At 54.0% G+C, this 19713-nt stretch overlaps 1 protein-coding gene across 4 annotated transcripts in view; it reads right to left on the bottom strand.

Moving 5' to 3' along the window:
• Positions 1-19713, bottom strand: part of DNMT3A (DNA methyltransferase 3 alpha) — a 96938-nt gene that overhangs the window by 17437 nt on the left and 59788 nt on the right. For 3 of the 4 annotated variants that reach the window (XM_059660405.1, XM_059660404.1, XM_059660406.1), the window contains exons 7-9: positions 1048-1263; positions 625-783; positions 149-256 (exon numbers count right to left, since the gene is read on the bottom strand). In XM_059660405.1, the coding sequence (XP_059516388.1) occupies positions 149-256; positions 625-783; positions 1048-1263 (483 nt within the window). Of the gene's footprint in view, positions 1-148; positions 257-624; positions 784-1047; positions 1264-1345; positions 1419-4563; positions 4689-19713 lie in introns of those variants that run through there. The other variant, XM_059660407.1, reaches the window with a different exon arrangement.

The following is a 19713-nucleotide window of genomic DNA, read 5'->3' as shown; positions in this document are numbered from 1 at the left end:
GAGGAGAACGCCTGAAGAGTGCAGAAAGGAAGCGAGTAAGATGGGGGTAAGGAGTCCACAGGCCTGGCAGGCGGACCCTCTGCCCAGGTCTAACATCTGCATCTCGGCTTCGAGGCCAACTAGCGGCCGAACCCCCGAGGGCGCTCACCTGCAGCACTTCGTAGATGGCCTTGCGGTACATGGGCTGCTTGTTGTAGGTCGCCTGGTGGAAAGCGCTGCAGAAGGAGCTCAGCGGCATCAGCTTTTCCACACACACCTGGGGGGGACACCGTGGCCCTCGTTTCCCTCCCGCACTCATCGAGCCCCACCACGCGCCTGGCAACAGGCAAGGCTGGAGGCATCAGCACCCGGCCCCTGACCCGGAGGGGCCAGATGCATCAATAAATAACTGCATGGTGCAGAGGACCTGAAGGCACGTGGGAGGGGCTTCCGGGGAAAGGGTTCCCAGGAGGCAGAGACTCAGCAGGCATCCTAGCTGTGAGGCACCAGTGCGACCTCATGATCTCCTGGGCTTCCACTCCCACACACACCGAGTGGGGGCAAGCAGAGCCCACTTCTCCCACCCAATTCCAGACCCTGCCCCGCCAAAACCGTAGGCCTTGGGACCGAGACCCCATAACTCACCACTGAGAACTTGCCGTCTCCGAACCACATGACCCAGCGGGTGCCTTCAGCTGCTCGACTCCGGCCCGTCATCCACCAAGACACAATGCGGCCTGGCCACCAGGAGAAGCCCCGCAGTTTCCCCCACACCAGCTCCCCAATGCCAAAGCCCCGGCCGTCCTGGATCCCCAAGGAGCAGAAGTCATTATACAGCAGTCACGAGGCCCTGCCACCCTCATCCCCCCACGGCAACCCCAGCCCTGGGCATCTGAGGGTCAGGGCAGCCAGGAGGGAGCTCCATCTGAATGGACCAAATCAGAGCCAAATTGGGGAGACGAAGAGGCCTGGGATCAGGTGGAGAGAGGAGAGCAGGATGGGGCGAGCTGGCAGTGGAGGGACCCAGGACAAAGCTGGACGAGGCAGCTGAAGAAGCCAGCCGCTCACCTCGTACTCTGGTTCGTCATCGGCTGCTTTGGTGGCGTTCTTGTCCCCCGTGTCAGCCCCCACAGGCTCAGGGGTGGTGGCCACAGTGGGGGACGCGGGGTCAGTGGGCTGCTGCACTGCAGGAGGGCTGGCCTCCTCCACCTTCTGAGACTCGCCGGACCCCTGGTTTTCTTCCACAGCGTTCATTACTGCAATCACCTTGGCTTTCTTCTCAGCCTGGGGAAACAAGGGACAGAAGTTACCTTGGCCTCTCCAGGAATCAGCAAGGCCACCTCACACTCAGGGCGCTCCTCGCAACCTCTTTCTGGGCTGGAGACAGTGGTGGGAGGTCAAGGGCTGGAGAGAGTTCTTCCCTCATCAACTCAACTGGCCTGCCGTGGAAAACAGAGAGATCCGAAGTTGAGAGGCAAACTCCAATCATCTGGCTCCATTCCAGCCTTCTCCTCTGCCCCTTAGGAAATCTTCCTTCCTGGTCTGATCTTTCCCAGTTTATCACCATTATCATTCGCCCACCCTCTGACGTGGAAAGGCTAATTCTATTCAGATCTGAAACGTGCACCTTCGTTTAGGCTCCATCCTCTCCTGTCATATTTCCCAGCCAAGAACTGGACTTCTCACCCTTTTCTCCACAATTTCCCTGGGCAGCCAGGAAATCTGTGTGGCTCCCCGACCACGATTCCAGTTCCGTTGTCGGGTCTACTATGAGGAAACCAGTGCCATGTTTCCTTCCCCACCTGCTGGAGCACCACGCAAAGCCCCGTCCGCGCTCACCTGCTTCCAGGCTGGAGTTCTTAGGATTAAATCCACTGTGCATTCTGTTACCAGACTCACCCCTCCCTTCTCTGTGTGCCTTTCAGATCCATATATAAGTACACTTATTCTTTCAACACTTTCTTACTGAGCACAGGCATCCTCTCTGCCATCCCACCGACAAACCCAACCAAACCCAACCACTGTCCTAGTTGGACAGCCTCCAACCTTTCATCATGTCAGACTTCATCTTTCAGACTCTGCCCCATTCCTTCTCACCACCTGCTCCCCAAGGTGCAGCCTACAGGGGAGCATGAGATCCTGGATACACAGCTCTGAGGGCCGGCCAACCTCATCTCACCCCAGCTACCGAATCTAGAACACGTGGCCCTCAAACTCAGGGCTCCGCACCCATTCCCACCACACCAGGTTCGGAGAGAAAATCCCATCCATCTGCCTTTCAATATGAGGCTCTCCCCCAGAGCTTATGAAAAAGAAAAAAGCATCAGAAAGCACCATGGACCACAAGAGCTCTAAGCTGGAAGTCAGAGCATCGACATCTTTCTTAGCCTTGCAACTCATTAACAGCTGACCTCAGAGCAGCCCCTTCTCTTCTGAGTTGCTCCAACCTAAAAAGGCATTTAAATGGAAGGGTTTCTGCTAACCTTTTCTGACTATCAAGAATTCTAGGGATGCACCAAAGCCTGTTAATGAACCCCCAGATCACAGGGTTCCAGGTTAAAAACCTTGGTCTTAAACGCAATGGTCTACTCTCGTCGATTCATTTCATTCAATCCTCAAGTCTTTGTTTCTGGGCCAATCGGCTTCCTGTAATGATCCCTAAAACACTAATGATAGAAGTCCTAGTTCTTTCTCTGACTCAACAAATTCTAAAATGGGATCATTTATTCTTTGCCCACAAATAGCTGGGAGAATGAGGTGGAAGAACGCAGAGTCATTGCTCATACCACCCTAGCCCCGTTCTCACCTGGCACCTGGTGGAACTTTGTCCTCTCCTTCCTACTTTCAATTATCCACCACCACCCCCCACAAGGTGTGACGGGATGGGCACTCAACCCGAGGCGGGAGGAGGATTCTCCTCCAGAACCGTCAGCTGGGGGAGCCGACCCCGGCACCAGGCCCCTTCAGATGAGCAACATGACTAGCTGTTCTGCTCCCTTCCCTCTGCCTCCTCCAACTTCAGTCACGTTGACTGATCTAGACCAGGCTGCTACCCTATGACCCAAAGACCCTGCTCACAGGTGACAGGGCCCCTCAACCAGCACAAGGTGTGTAGGGAGCAGAGGGCAGCAGGGAGAGGGGCCTTCTGAGGGAAGGAGCTGAAGTCACTTCCACAGCAAGCAGCAAGGGGTGGGCGGGTGCTGGGCTCCCCAGGTCTAGACTGAGGAGAGTGGGTAGAGTCGTGCCTGACACCACCCTTCGTCCTCCCCCACAGCCCCTTTGTCTCTCTTCCCCACCCCCCCACCCCCCACAGCCAGTTCCTGAACATTATTCTTCCCCCACAACTTCCCCCAGCTTGTCAGACGCTGCTGCTGACGGCTACGAAGCGCCCCCAACCCACTAGGTGCAGGAGAACACGCGCCCGAGACAGTTTTTGGCAGGCGGCGGAGGAGGAAGGGGGCCTCCATCGTGACACGGCCAGCGGGGGCAGGGGAAGGAAGAAGGGGTGGGTTAGCAGCAGGAGGCAAGAGAAAAGGGGAAGAAGGGGCAGAGACGGTGGCTGGGTGGGGGAGGGGCCTCATTAGAGGAGTCTGCCCAAGGTAGTGAGGGGATGCCTTCTTTCCCCACGTTCACTCTCCCTGGGGCAAACAATGGGAGAAAGAAGGGTTAACTGAACCTTGGCATTTGGGCTAAAGGCTCCTACCCTCAGATCAGAACACCCCACTCCAGATTGGGCCTGATCAGGGAGATACTACACGCCCCGCCCCCCCTCCCCACCACCAACGTGGCCCAAGGAAGCCACTCTGCCTGGAAAGCCACTGGTAACCCCACTCTGGGGGAGCAGGGCCTCCCGTCCAGATCTATCTCCTCCGGCAGCTGTCCCACTTCCACCCCCCTCCAGGCTGCTTCCTGTTCCAAAGGTCAGAGGTCTGGGCGCCCATGCGGACGCCCTGCTGGTGCAGCAGATCCTGGGCTGTCCCGCGAGCCTCACCGGCCTGAGCCAGGCTGGCCCCCCAGGCACCCACTGAGGTCCCACACCCCGTGTCAGGGCTGCACTGCTCCCTCCATCCCAGCACCGCTGCTTCCTGGCAGCCTGCCCGGTGGCTCCCAGGGACACGCAGGAGAAGGAAACTCTCCCTCTCACGAGGCTGCAAGGTTGGCAGGGCCTGAGGGCAGCATGGTCCACCAGCCAGGAACACGGGTCAGCAAGGAAATGCCAACAACCCATCTGCCAGCCAGCTCCGCAAAAGCGTGGCTCCCAGCCCACAGCCAGGCTCCCGGCGCCCGGCGCGGGCCTGCTCCCCGGCGCTCAGACCCCTGCCCCCGGCTCTGCAGGGCTGCTCGTCCTGGCCCCGGAACCCCGGGCCCCACCTGGGCGCAGCGAGCAGCGGGGCTGGGACTCCGGAGGAGGGAGCGGGCGGGACGGCAGTAACTTAGCATCTCACAACTCGGGCCGGGCAGGGGAGCCGGCTCGCGCGGGCCAAGGAGGCACACTTGACTCTGCCCGGCCCCGGCTGCGGCGGCCCAGAGATCCTCCCACCGGCCCTGCCGCCCTCCGCCCCCGGCCTCCGTCCAGGAACCTACCCATAAGGCCAGGTGCAGCCCCTCCGCCGTCCGGCTCAGGTGTGATGCCCGGCCCCGGAGCTTGGTAAGTAGCTGCCCGCCTGGGGGGAGGGGAAGGGGGCGATGGGGCTGGGGGCGGAGGGGGCCGGAGGGAGGGGGAGGGGGTTGGTGGGGGGGAGGGCTTGAACATTTTCTTTGTCTAGAACTCCAGGTCACGTGGGGCCCGCTGGAGTGCTTGGTTGGCTGCGAGAGGGCCGGGGGAGGGGGCCGGCTCTCCCGACGCTGGCGGCGGGCCAGCCCCTCTCCTCCCGGCCGAGGGGCGCGGGGCCCGGGGGCGCGGCGGGGCCTCCGCGGGTTCCCAGGGCCGGCCCAGCCGGGCTGCAGGCGGTGCCGCCCCTTCCTCCCGCCGCCCCGCCCCGCCCCCGCTCCCCGCCCCCCAACTCCGCGGGAGCCCCGCTCGCGGCCGGGGGCGAGGCGGGGAGCCCTGGGGCAGCGCTGCCGGGAAGGGGGCAGCCCGGGGGTGAGGTGGGCGCGCAGGCGAAAGGAAAGACGCGGTTCGGGACAGTCTGCGAACCAGGAGAAAGTTGTTCAAAGTGAGTCTCAGAAGCGCACCGAAAACAAGAAAAAAAGAAAGAAAAAAAAAACGCTTACAGACGAGCGAAGCAGCCCAATAAGTTGTAGGGAAACTGCGAGCGCACAGCGGTGGACGGAAGGCGCCCGCACGAACGGAGAGCGTCCCGAACGTGGCGGGTGCGGGTGGGGGTGGGGGTGGGGGCTCCCTTCACACGGTTGGGGGGTGGAGAGGGGCGCCCTGAACAGCGGACCGAGCAGTGCAGGCTCTGGAAACCTCTTCCTGGCCAAGTCACTGGGTCCCCTAGGTCGGCCTTGAATTTCTCCCTTTCTTGTGTGCAAGGCTGGGGCTGGGGGCTAGTTCAAAAGTAGAGTAGCCCCCCCTTATGCGGGGGCGGAACTTTGTCCAAGACGACACCCCTCCACCCCCCACCCCCGAAGGTGCCTGAAACCTTGGCTACTACCCAACCCTATATATACTGTTTTTTTCCTATACGCACATCCCTATGATGAAGTTATAAATTTGGCACAGTAAGGGATTAACTACTAATAAAATAGAGCAATTATAGCAATAGACTTGTGAATGTGGTCTCTGGGAAGATCACTGGCCCAGCTGGCGTGGCTCAGTGGTTGAGCCTCGACCTATGAAGGAGGTGATGGTTCGATTCCCCGTCAGGGCACATGCCCGGGTTTCGTGCTGGGTCCCCATGTGGGGCATGCAGGAGGCAGCCGATCAATGATTCTCTCCCATCATTGATGTTTCTGTCTCTCCCTCCCTCTCCCTTCCTCTCTGAAATCAATAAAACCCTAATTTTTAAAAGAAATATCACTGTACTCACCCTTTTTCTTGTGATGACATGAGATGATAAAATGCCTCCATAATGAAATGAAGTGAGGTGAATGACTAGGCATCGTGACATAGTGTTAGGCGTCTACTGACCGTCTGACCATATATATGTCAGAAGGGGGCTCATCTGCTGTGGGTAATCCTGGGTCATGGAGCTATAACAATGTGGATGGCTGGGGAAATTTATTATTTTTGGACTGTGGTTGACCTTGGGTAACTGAAACATAGAAAACCAAACCCCAGATGAGGGGAGAACTACTGTACAGCAATTCCTCCCTTCTCACCCATCTGCAGCTCAAGACTACATTCCTCTTCTTCGGGAGCCTCTAGCTGGAGCTTCAAGGTACAGCCTAAGCCATTTCAAGCACCCCCTTCTCAGCAGAGGCCCCAGGAGGACAGACACGCGAGGTACTGACAGATTCAGCTAGATTTGGACAGACAGGAGAAAGCCATTGAAAAGCAAACATCTGTAAAGGTGACTGTCATCAGTACCAAGCTCAATGGGCCAGGGTGCTTAGAAGCCACCAGAACCTGGGTAGTCTGGATGATAAGTGGGGTCAGAGAGGTCAGTGCAGAGCACAGGTGGGATCTGAAGGAGGAATCAGATCTGGAATGAGCTAGGACAGGTGGAGAATAAGAGATGGTAGTCGGGAGGGGGGAAACTTGTCCACCTTCCACCTCCAACCCGACTAAAGCTAAAAGGTGCAGAGAACGATGCCAACAGCTAGATCCCATGGCAGTGAAGCGTCCCTGCAGCTTTTCTGACAAGAGGAGATAGATGGGTAGTTGGGGAAGGTTAGTCTGGTTTCCATTTGCAAGACAAATAAATCCGAAAGAGCAGAGGAGACAAGGTGAATGCTCCCAGGGGAGGCTGTCTGGCCAGTGGCACTTGTCAGAAGATCTGGGCTTGGAATATGGTTCCATCAGGACCTCAAACAAGCCACTTAGCCCCAAAAAGCCCGTTTTCTTACTTGCAAATTAGGCGTGACGACACCTACCCTCCCAGGCCCTGGAATACCAGCATCTCTTGAGGATCACCTCCTGCCCTGGATGCCTGGCTTCCAGCCACCGTCAGCGGGGACATACCGGCTGGAACCAGTGCCAGTACGATGAGGTCAAGAGATCTGCTGCGAAGAAGAGCCCACCATCTCCTGGGGCTCAGCACCGTTCTGAGCAAGCGAGCCCAGAACAGGGAGGAGGACTCCAAATCGGAGTGCCTTCTCCAAATAATTCTTGGGGAGTACAGACTTCCCTCTCCCAACCCCGCTGAGACCCAGAATCCATGCAGCGAGGAGGAGCCATTCGACAAAACACAGACCCTTCTTTCAACCATCTCTCAACTCAGTCAAAATATCTACGTAGTACATTTCCCAGGAGATTCCCCAAGCAGAGATGAGCAGCCCTGAATTCAAACCTCTTGCCTGCTCCCACCCTTTATGGGGTGTAATATGACTTGCTTAGCTGCTTCTCTCACTGCTGCCTCCTCAGCATCCAGGCCCTGTCAACAGGCCACTTTAGACCTCACCCTAGGCCTCCTCTCAAAATGAAGTCTGTCTTCTGGCTTGGCCGGCTCTTTTTAATAACACTGCCTCATCTATGGCATCTCCCTTTCCATTATTACATGGCTAACCACCTTCGCTTCTACACTCTGTTGGTGTTGGGGCTGCTTCATCCAGGACTCAGAGTGCCAGAACAGACCACAGCCATCAGTTTCACTTTCTCTTGGCTAACTTAAAAACTAGCCTCCCTCCAGCTGCCAAACTTCCTCATTCTCATTCTTTAAAATTAAGCTCACATCTTACGTCTTCTACACAGCTCCCACCTTTAGCAAAAGGAAGCCCAAACTCAAAGGCGTCCCCTCGCAACCGAGGGTGCCGTCCCTCTCCTGTAGCTACGGGGCAGAAAAGGTTTCCCTTTTCTATTCTATCAGAGAGGTGTGCCTCTGTGCTCAGCGGGCAGACAGACCCCAAAGCAGAAAAGATGCCAAGATCTAGGGCAAAGGGGGCTTTGGTAAAAGGTCAGGAAATACCCAGGGCAGCCTTCAAGGACTCTTAGGTTACATTTGTCCTCCACCTTCCAGTGTAACCCTCTCAGGCTGACTACTGGGGTAGGTCTTTTGATTGAGATAAAGATAGTCAACCTAAAAAAAGCAGGGCCATGTAAAACAGCCAAGTTCTTGAAAATGTCATAGAAAGTATGTTGAAAGGAGGAACTCCTAGAGGAAAAGAAGATCTGGTGGATGTCAAGAGCCTAAAAGAAGTGTTGGAGAGGAAGTATCCAGCATGGTCCAAAAGAGAGGGTGACCTGAAAGAGAGGGCACGTTTCCTGTTTGGCAGGCAGGGAGCAGTGACTCAACAGGCCTGCTGAAAACGGCTCTTAAGGACACCTGACTCTTCGCCCTGATCCTGTATTCATCAAGCAAACTTCTAACTTTAATTACATTTTCCAGTGACTCTGATACCAGGAAGTTGCCAGAAACAGCAGGACAAAAGCAAACAAACAAACACACACACACACAAACAAACACAGCAGGACAAGTACAGGGATCTGTGTGGCAGGGACACGTCCTGTAATACGTTGGTAAATTTAACATTCTGGTATATGTAACCCTCCCGCATCTCTGAAGAGCATGATCATGATGAGTGCCGTTAATTTGACTTTCCAGCTCACAGAACTGACATGATACACAAGGCCATGATCCCCCGCCAAAGGGCAGTCATTTCCCCCAGTTCAGGTGGGAATGCCATGACTGCCTAAGTGGTTTTAACTCCAAGTCCAGCGTTCAGTTCATGCTCTGTCATAAAATCCAGGGCTCACAGGATGTGGGTAGGTTATCTTACTTCCATCAAACCTGGCATTTACCACCTGGCTCCCTTTACTCAAAATCAGAGAAGCCACAATCCCTAGGAAGCCATCTGCAAAGCCGCACATTGGGGAGACACAGTATGTTTTCTGCCCCCAAACATTCCTACTGACCTCAAGGCCAGGGAGACCTTATCCTGACAAAAGACCATGAGATAAATATGGATGTCTATTCTGATCCTGTCCTCCCACCTACAGCTGGACAGCCTCAGAGCTACACACTAGACCTCTGACTACCTCCTGACTACGTCAACAGTCTGTATGGCACTCAAGGCCCCCACAATCCACAGCACTTACGTCATGGGTCACGCTCCCCACATCTGTCTGCCTACTTACTATTCCCCAAATATGTGGGGGTTTTGTGCCTTTGCTCATACTCTCCTTGCCCCTCCCCTTCAACTCCCACCAGCCAAATCCTACTTATCCTGGCCCACTTCACCATTACCTCCACCATGAGCATCTCTCTAGACCTGAACTGTCCAATAAGGTAGAAATAATTCAGTTCCTCATCTGTACCAGCCACATGCCAAGGATCCAGAGCCCCCTGGGGACGGGGGCTCCTGAAGATGGCACAGGTTTTAGAACATTTCTATCACTGCAGCAAGTCCCTCTGGACAGTGCTGCTCTGGCCCTCACCCTCACCTTCCCCCTCCTCCTCCGTGCTCCCACAGCACTTTGTAATGCCCTCTTTGCACCTGCCAATCTTTGCCTGTGCTAAGGTGACTGTGTACTCATCTTTCTCCTCCACTAGATTAAAAATTCCTAGAGGGCAGGGACTGGGTCTTACTCAGCTTCATGAGGAAGTGGTGTGGACAGCACTCCTTGCGCACTTAGAGCAGCGGTTGCCAACCGGAGGCCCCAAAGGCTGGCGACCGCTGCTGTAGAGGACTAAGACAGTGTATGCTGACTGAAACCCACCTTGTCTCATCCAGAATCCACCCGCCAAGTTCCTGCCGGGGGGACAGATACTTTCCATAGCAAAATTCTACAGGGGCTGGGAGGGCCGGGTCTAGGGCTCCCCAAAGAGGAGGGAATCTTTGTTTTCCTACTCCCCTGCAGTCCACATGGCGGTTGCAGGCAAATGACCAGGACTGAGCTGCTCCTGGTGAAGCTAAAAATAGCCGCGGAGCCAACAAGGAGTTAGCAGGACTTGTTGCTAAGGAGGCCAGGGGCAGAGAGAGCCACCAAGCAGCGAGAAAATATCAGACCTGCACCCAGAGAACAGCGGCCATGGTGGGGGGCGGGCACTCGAAGTTGATAGGGGTCCAAGGCTCCCACCTGGAGATGGCCTGACTTCTGGCAGCGCCTGACTAATGCTCTAAGTGGGGCAAATGTTTCCTCTGTCCCTCAGTAACCCATCTCCATGGAAACCACCATGACTGGGGTGAAGTACCAGCCCCTGGAAGGAAGGCCTCTGCCTAGAGCTGGTTGTTATGGCAACATCCCCCCTTTCTGTCACTCTTTCTCTCTGCTGGCTTCTCCTGTGGGGAAAGGTGGGGGCCTGGTCTGGGCTGAGCCAGCATGACCAGGGAGCACCTGCTTTCTGACAAGAGTCACCTGCGAGGGGCTCTTCAGAAGCTCCTGGGAGCCCAGGGCGGCCAGTCCCTCCTCGGCACAGAGCCGAGCTTCCTTTTCTTCCCGCGAGGCTTCACAGATCGTCTTGCCAGAAGCATCCCAAACTCATTCAGGTTTAAAAGTATCAGGATCACCCACAGAGGTTTGTAAAAATATAGATTCCTGGGCTCTCTAAGGTGATCAGCAGCTTGAGTAGGGTCTAGGGATCAATTAAAACCTCCCTAGGTCATCCCGATACTGGCCAGGCGTGGAGACCACTAATGGCCTGGCTGTCTCTGTCACAATGAGGAAACTGAGGCCTAGAGGGATTGAGCCCACCCCAAGGGGCAGAGCCATCAACTGAAGAGGAAGTGGTCTGGGGAGAGGAGGCGCAGGCAGGAGATGCAGAGGGAAGCGCCCTCTGTGCACAAGCCCAAGGTGAGGCCCCATCTCCTGGGCCTTTCCCTCCTGCTTCCCCTTCAAGCCAGAACATGCTGTTGCCTTGACACTGGATTGTGATTTAAAACCGAGCCTTTCGACAAGCTGTCCCCTATGGCAGAAAGTGGAAGGTGGAGAGAGGGGCCGGGCAGTCTGGTTCCCAGAGTGTATAGAATGGTGGCAGCCCAGGCAGATGATTTGGGCTGAAAGAGAAATCCATCCTCTTTCGGAGGGAAAGCAAAAGGGTCACCATGGCAACCTGCAGTGCGCTAGCCTGGCTGGGCTCCTTGCCATCACCCAGGAGAGGTGCAGCATTTAGGCAAACACCATGGGGCAGGGGGGCCCCACCCACCTTGCCAGTGGAGTTTTAGAACCTGAAGAGGCCATGCCCTACCTTGGAGCGCACCTCTGAGCCCGCCTGAAACACCTGAACGCCGGGGTGCAGGAGCACTGGGCAGCACGAGCACCTGACACAGCCAGGCTGGGCGAGGACACTGAGGAGGTGGAGGACAGGGTGGGGGAGACGGGCCTCCACCTTTCTGTTACCCTCAGCCTAGCTGTGTGCCCAAGACCCATCCCACATGGAACCAGCCCCCATTCAAGACAGCATGCCATTGGGTAGTAAATTATGTGCTGGAGATGCTTTCTCCGCGTGTGGAAGGGAAGCTGGGGAGGCCAGGATCAGCAAAGGCAGTGAGACCCAGGGGAGGGAGCCGGTAAACAAGGGATGGTGCCACCTCCCAGGTCTCAGGCAGGAATGGCCAGATCTCATATCTGCAATTGCATCTGCTCCCCGGAGGATAAGCAGCACAGGCCTGTTCCAGACGGGGGAGGCTTCTCCGCAAACCCCACTCTGCCCGCACTTTCACAGCCCGGAGCTGCGGGGGGGTGGGGGGGGGATGGTCCACCTGTGGGTGAGGAGGTGCAGGCTGGGCAGGGAGTGGGGTAGGGGAGAGGGTGGGGGTGCTGCAGGTCCCCAGACCTCACTTGCTTCTGACCAGGAAAATCAACAGAAGCAGTGGCTGCGAGGTCCCAGACTGCTCAGGGTATGGCCGCTGATGACAAAACCTTCAGTAAGTGCCTAGCGGCCTAGCCTCTTTGGATCAGCTAATGGGACCACAAATATCTGCTGAGTATTACAGATAAGATCAAAGGAAGCCAGTGAGAGGTGGAAAGAACCGTAAGACAAGTTTGCTTGAGGACGCGTCTCTAGGAGAGAAGTGATAATTTCATACCTTCAGGGGAGGGGAGATGCCCGTCAAAAGGAACCCTGTAACCCCCCCCCCCAATGGCCCTGGGCTACTCTCCCCTCCCCTCCTCCACCCTGTCGCCTGGCTCCAGGAGTCAAAGGGAGGGGCTCAGGGACCACCATTCAGATGCAGGCCTGCAGACCCTCTCAAGTTTCAGGGTCCGAAGAGAAGACTCAGGAGGCGCTCAGCCTGCGAGCATTGTGGTAAACTAGCCTGGAAACAGCAGGCACGCCTACCATCTCCATCCCAAAGGAAAAATTTGAATTCCTGTACCAGGTCTTTTCCGGCCTTCTGCCCCACCCATGTTTGGACTGGTTCCCTGCCCCCCCACCCCCTCCGTCTGCCTGCCTTAGAGCCTGTCCTTCCTGGACTCAGCACCGAACCTTATATTCGATCACCTGGAGAAACACCTGGGCCAGGGCCCTTCACCAAGTTCCAGACCTGAGCACTACAGAGCAGGGCCCAGGCCGGGGCAATGACAAACCTCCCAGAGGATCCCAGTGTGCAGCGAGAGCCCCGCTGTGGGCGACCGGGGGTGTGTGTGTGTGTGTGGGGGGGGGGGTTGGTAGCTGATACAGTAATTGCATCTTTGGGGGACTCCTTTCTGTGCAGGATTTGGCGGACTTCAAATCATCCAAAGCGTAAGTGTTCTCAAACTTTCACAAGAATCGTCTGCACCGGGCAGAGCTGCCTTTCCTGGCTACAAAATCAGATTCTCATGGGTTCTGCCCCCACTGGTTCAGACCGGGCCTGGGAGTGCGCCTTTTCGCGTACTGCCCAGTGCGATGGAGCAAGACACAAACCCACCCTGTAAGAAACACTGAATTCTGAGAGGATCTTCGGTATGTATAAGACATGTCCAACTCAATTTGTTTTGTTGATTTTTTTTTTTGCCCCACAAAGTTGCCTTTCAAACAGCATCTAGGTTCAAAAAATACAGAAGTGACTGAACTGCTTTATTCCTATTTTTACTTAATCCACCTGAGTTGGAAGTGAAAATATTTATACTGCCCATCCTTGACTAAAGATGAATGGGGCAAGAGTCATATATGCATCTGTGAAGGATATGAAAGAATGGCAAGTGGGAAAAGTGGTGAAATTCACACACACACACTCACTCAGTTGTTAGGGAGGGTATAAATTGAAAGGTGAGGGACGAGGACGGCCACATAGACTTGATAGACTTGGGGGAGGGGGTTAGAAAGGGCTCCACCGAGAGGTGGAAAGGGGAACTTTAGCTCCCCAGCTCCTTTTGGAGTCTCTCCTGGTTGCCAGCTGCTCCCAGACACCCCAAGTCTCTGTCCCTCCAGTCCTGCTCCTCCCAATGCAGCGGCTCTCCTTGCTTCAGCAGTTCCCTCCCTGCACTCAAGCCCGCACTTGCCCTCCACGTCCATGACTCCTTTTGAGCTGCCTGCTCACCCTCTCCCCATGGACAGCCGACCTGCCGGCTTCTCAACAGCAGCTTGTCCAAAACCCAACTCAAAGCCCACCCGCTTCTAAGAGAACATCTTCATGATGGTGAGGGAGGCAGAGAATTCTTAGACACACACACACACACACACACACACACACACACACACACCCCAGTAAAAGGGGGGAAAGGGTAAACTGGATTTTATTAAAATTAAAAGCTTTGGCTCATCAAAACACACCCGTAAGAGAATGAACAGTCCGTGTCACCTTCCTGTCCCAAACCTGCTTTCCCTCCGCCGTTCTCTAGTTCAGTAATGATACCCTCCCCCACGCCACAAACACCAGGCAGGTTTCTCCCCGTCCTTCAACCAGAGACAAGGTCTACCACTTCTATCAAGCCTGACTCCCATTACCCGGACCCTCAAAGCCAAATGCAATGCCCTCCTAACTGGTCCTGCTTCAAACATCCCCTCTCTGGGCCCCTTACAGCGCTGCCAGGGTTATCTTCCTATTATACACACGCCGTGCTCTCACATTCCAGCTCCCTACTGCACAATGAAGCCTAAATTTCTCACTATGACATGGTGACCTTTGACAATCTGACCATCTTCCTTTGTAGTTTTATCTCTTCTTTTATTTCCTCCCCAACTCCCACACCCTAGTTACCAGATCTCTTGCTGTTCCCCAGAAGTTTCATGCCTCCTTCTATTTGTCCTCAGTGGTTCCTTTCCCTGAAATGCCTTCCTCATTTATTCCTATTGGAATTCTCAAAGGACACCTCCTCCAGGAAGCTTTCCAGGAGTTCCCCCAGAAGTTCTCTGGCCTCTGACAGTGCGGCTCATGGCGAACATTCTGAACACTCCCACCTCCTCCACTAGGCAATGTGTGCCTCTAGCACAGCGTCCAGCATCTCCTCCAGCGCCAGCACCGTGCTGTATTTAGTAAACACTGAATTCAAGTCTGTTAAATCCTTCATCTCATGTATTGGCTCCTTAAAGAGTCAGAGTCCAGCCTACCACTCAATGCATGAACACCCCAGGGACCTCCCTGACAAATGGTCTGGTTTTGAAAGCAGAGAAAACATTACCATTGTATCTTTTCCATTGTCTGCCTCCTAGAAAGCGCTATGAGAACGCTTCTAAAAGTTGAACTAGCTCTAAGCGGTTTGGCTCAGTGGATAGAGTGTAGGCCTTTGGACTGAAGGGTCCTGGGTTCAATGCTGGCTAAGGGCACATGCCTGGATTGCGGGTTCTGTCCCCAGTGGGGGTCGTGCAAGAGGCAGCCAATCAGTGATTCTTTCTCATCACTTATGTTTCTATCTCCCTTCCTCTCTGAAATCAATTAAAATATATATATATATACACATATATACATATATGTGTGTGTGTGTGTGTATATATATATATATATACATATATATATATATATATATATATATATATATATATATATATGACTAAATATGCAAGAAATCTTGAGGTGCTCTAGACTCCAAACTCCAGTCCTGCCCGCGACCTCTCCACAGGGATCTCCACGTGGCTCTTAGCTCCTTGCCTCGGGGAATCTTAGTTTCCTAATAGTAAGGCAGGGACAAGGTCGGGATAAATACAGTTCTTACAATCATTCCGGATCATCTGTCGAATGACAAAGAATTATACAATTTAATGATGCGTTTGATGGCAAGGGAGAACAATCCACGAATGGGGGGAGTACAGGGCCTCACAAGCAGTGGGACATTCTTCCCCAGGGATTTTGGGGCGTCAGAAGAGGCAAGCGGAACGGGGCAGGATTGACTGGGAGGTCGGGATTTCCTTATAAGGCCAGCGGGTCTTAGAGTAAGGTGAGCTGGCTAAAGCTGAGTTGGAGGGCTGTGATTGGTGTATGTTAGCTTTCCTTGTCAGGTGTTCCCCATAAGTGATTGTGACGTGGGCCGGGCCACTGGGGCGGCCTCCATTTCGTGGGTCCCGAAACATAAATTAACTGGATCACCGTTTAGGATTATGGTGAGAAGGCAGTGCTCTTGGCACAGTGCCTGGCATGCGCTAGGTGCTCAGTGACGGCCGTCCCCTTTGGCCCAGTTCAGGCTTGGCTGTGGCCGGCAGCCGGATCCTGGGTGAGTTACTACCACCCTTCCCGCCACTTGTTTACTCACCACCAAAAAATGGGGGTTGTTCTAAGAGCTTTTCTCTTAGATGAAGTGATCACTCCAGTGTGCAAACAGCCCATCCACTTAAGAGACAATGGGCGCCTCACTGATGACAATTTCACAGGCGTCGGAAAGAAGGGCCAGCAGCCCTGCCAGCACTGCTGATTGCAGGCTGTCACTGGAGCACCTCTGAAACGGGTGCAGCCTTTGGGTGAAGTGCCCTGGACTGTCATGCCTGCTCCAAAGGGCACCTTCTCTTTGAAGGCGGATGCTGTTTTTGAGGCCGCCCTATACTAGTTCAGGTTTTCGTTAGTTTGTGTGGCGAGTGAGTGAAGAGTATCCGCCAGTCAGAATACCCTAAAGCTGCTACTTTACATAATTTTGCTAATAATCTGGTTTTAGTCCTTAATGGTCTACTTTGTGCTGCCATGTCTCATGTCTCCTACATACGAAAGCCCAGGATATCACACTTAATTCATCTATTCCCGAAGCCCCCAGCACAATGCCCCCTACCCAGCAGGCGGGTGGAGATGGCTTATTAAATGGAATATAGCGCAGCAGGAGCTGACCCGCTGGACTTTCCCAGGCTGGTCTTCCCAGGGCAGACAGGAAGCACAGTCTGTTGAGACTGCAGGGCTATAAAGCAAGAGGAAGCAACATTTGCTCAGCTCACAGAAGCAACAGCGCAAATGGCCAATAAACATATGAAAAGATGTCTAGCCTCACTTATTATCTGGGAAATGCCAATTAAAATCATAACAAGATGCCATTTCCCACCCATTAGATTAGCAAAATATTGATGTTGGCAAAGGTGGGAGTCTTCTCATACCCAGTTTATAGGAGCATAAATTGGTGCTGCCCTTTTGGGAGGGCAATTTGGCAGATTCTGTAAAATGCAAAATGCACGTTCCCTTGGACCCAGCATTTCCCTTTCTAGAGAAGCACAGATGCACAAGGAGGCACACGCAAGGATGTTTACTGTTGCAATGGTTACGCAGTAAAATATTGTAAACAACACAAATGCCCAGGAAGAGAATGGTTAAATAAAACCATGGTAATCCATATGGTGGAATAGAACAGTAATTACGTGACTAGACTGCCCAGACTTATTATAAGTGAAAAACCAAGCTGTAAAATGAAACTACGGTGTGGTTCCACTTAAAAAAAAAAAGGGAGGGGGGACAACAACTGTGAAGCAAAAATTATGTATTTACATACACACATGGATGAATAGAAAAAAACATGTCATATATACTCCAAACTGATAGCATCAGGTACCAGTGATGGGAGGGGAGGGGTTTTTACAGTAAGAACGTATCTGTGTAAAACTTAAAAAATTTTAAATTATTTTTAAAAAGTATCAAGCTGCTATGATATGCTAGTCCGGTGCTAGGAGCTTTAAATGTTATGTATGACCTTATGAACCCACACAACTCTGAGATTATTCATTCATTCAGCACATCTTTCCCTCGTCCCTCTGAAGGCCAGCCCTGGGGGCAGAGGTGTTCAGAGTGCCCGCACAGAACAAGCCGGGCTAGGGAGAGGCAGGAACCAACGGTGAGGGCTGCTCTCCTGGAGGCGAGACGTGCCTGGGAGAGCAGAGCACAGCCAAGTCTAGCCACAGTGGTTAAGTGATGCCTAAGGCCCCACAGCTGGAGGGAGACTGGGTCCGCATTGGAACTCGCCTCCAAAGGCACCCTTGCCTTCAGGAATGTGAAGGATTCTGCTGGGCGGGAGGGAAGGGGAGGCTGGGTCTGAATGTTGGGGGAGGGGAAGGGAGAAGAGCCTATATTTGGGTCACATATTATCTGTTATCATCACGACTTAATTTGTATTAAGCATCTCCTATGTGTAAGGATGCACGAGTTCCTCCCTTCCGGTTGGGAGCTAGGAAAGAGACCAGTTCCTAGACCCGCAGGACATGGTATCTTGCCTTGAAATAATTTAGAATCGTGTTGGGGTGCGGACATCACTGAGAGAGCCATACCATCACCGGGCTACAGCTGAGCCCTAAAGCCCGAAGGGGACCAATGGAGTCCACAGCCCCTCCCTCTGGCTGGATGGCCAGTCCAGCTGCTCGGCTGGGCCTCTGCCCGCAGTGCTGAGGACCAATGAAGTAATAGGTGCGAGAAGCCCTTCCTAAACCCTAAGCACTCCCGTGGGGCCTTTTGTTCTGATAATTAGCAGGAAGGGGATCCTAGGACTTGCCTTCCTTTGGGGGGAGGAATTGCCTCACCTTTGCCCTCCCCGCTGCTGGGGTCTAGCCGGTTCTCCCAGGCCAGGGAAGGCTCTCCTGGCTCAGCACAGCGAAGGCCCAGTGGGAACAGCAGGAGCGCAGGGTGAAGAGTGGAGGCACCACCTTACCTGTGGGAGCCTGCCCACACAGGTCCCCTGGCCCCACGCTATTCTCCAGTACACCTGCCAGCACCTCGGGACACCAAGGGCCGAGCTCCCTGAGAAGGTGTCCCACATTCACCAACCTCCCAACTGCTTAGCAACCAATAAGTATTCCTTGAGCCTATTCTCTCTGCCCAGTACCAGGTTGGGTACAATGGGATAAGACATGATTAACACATAAAAAATAGTGCAAAACTACTCTATGACACTGGGTGCTACATCCAACAGTATTATCAGTGAGGACTACAGGGCTGCAGAGAAGGGAAGAGGTCACTGTAGACTAGAGAAATCCTGGAGAGCTTCCTGGAGGCAGCAGCTCTTCAACTCAACCCTGAAGAATGGATAGGAAAGCACAGCATGAAGAAAGGCAAGGAGGAGGGAAGGAGCCTGGCAAATATAAAGGGGAGACTGGTCTCTCATATTAGAGAATGGTGGTGAAGTGGGGTGGGGTGGTTGTGGAGATCACAGTGAGGGTTGAAGCCTAGAGAAACACCCAGAGGATTTCTGACGTGAAAGGGGAGACAATAGGGAGCCACTGTGTATTCTATAGCAGGGCCTGGTCATGATTAAAGCAGTTTGATCCTTAAAAGGATTAGTAAAGAGGTGCAAAGAATAAGAGCTGAGACAGACAGAAGACTGACAATAGCTTCCCTGCCCCAGCAAGAATTCCCACTGCAGCCTTGGGAAAGGAAGAAATGCCCCGTTTTCCTCATCCACGTATTTTAAATTTCATTTATTTTGTGATATTCCATGTCTTCTTTAAAAATATTTTTTGGGGGGGCAGGAGAGTCTGGGGAGGTGGGTAATCAGATGGGCAGAAAAGTAAAGCGTAGCCCTCACTTAATAATTGTGGACTGACTGACAAGGGTGGTCACTGGAAAAGGAAACTGAGCAGAGGAAGAAGGCCTCAGAGGAAAGGGGCAGGTGCAGACAGAGTCTGGTGGGAGCCCCACAGGAGGGCACACAAGCCCCAGCCCCTTCCCGCTGCTCTCAGCCCCCGAGTCCCTGAGTCCCACCACCACGATCTTCCCTCTTGTGCCTCAGAACCTGCAAGCTGTACACCTCTTACTGCAATGCCCTCCCCCTCCCCTCAATCCCAGTGCATCTGCTTGCTGCTGGATGATGACCCCAGGCAGAATAAGTCTAAGTCCCGTGAGGCGTTGTCTTCTGAGGGACCCCGAACCCTCATCCTACCCTGGGACAACTAAGCGTCCTCTAGGCTTCCAAGCAGCCCTGGTATCTTGCACAGCACTCAGATGCGGGGGAGGGGGGGGGCTCTGGGAGTGAGCTCAAAAACTGTGCTCTGCAGGGGCTTGTAAAGACCAGGTGTCTCCTTCCGAGGTGAGGAAATGCAGGCTGGACCTTCAGGTGACACAGCGGGAGGGGAGATGTCTTTTGGGGGAGGAGGGCAAGGCAAAGGATCCATGAGAGCACAGAAGCGGGAAGGGGCTCAAGACAGGCGGAGGTTGGGGGCAGAGATCTGGGGGTGCCACAGCTGAGGGACAGAGGAGGACGCTGAGGAGGTGCAGCCGAGGAACTGGGAAGGAACCTCAGGAACAAGGCAGGAAGGCCTCCGGAGACAGTTTCAGAAGAAAGGGTCAAATGCCAGAGAACCACTAGAGATGGGAGGGAGGAAGGATTCACCCTGGGTAAGCAAGCCGCTTGGAAATCGGGACTGATGGGGACAGTGACTA

The sequence above is a fragment of the Myotis daubentonii genome, chromosome 12 (assembly GCF_963259705.1).
Source record: "Myotis daubentonii chromosome 12, mMyoDau2.1, whole genome shotgun sequence".
Classification (NCBI taxonomy): domain Eukaryota; kingdom Metazoa; phylum Chordata; class Mammalia; order Chiroptera; family Vespertilionidae; genus Myotis; species Myotis daubentonii.
Note: the sequence above shows the minus strand (reverse complement) of the source record. Positions and strands in the feature narration are given on the sequence as shown.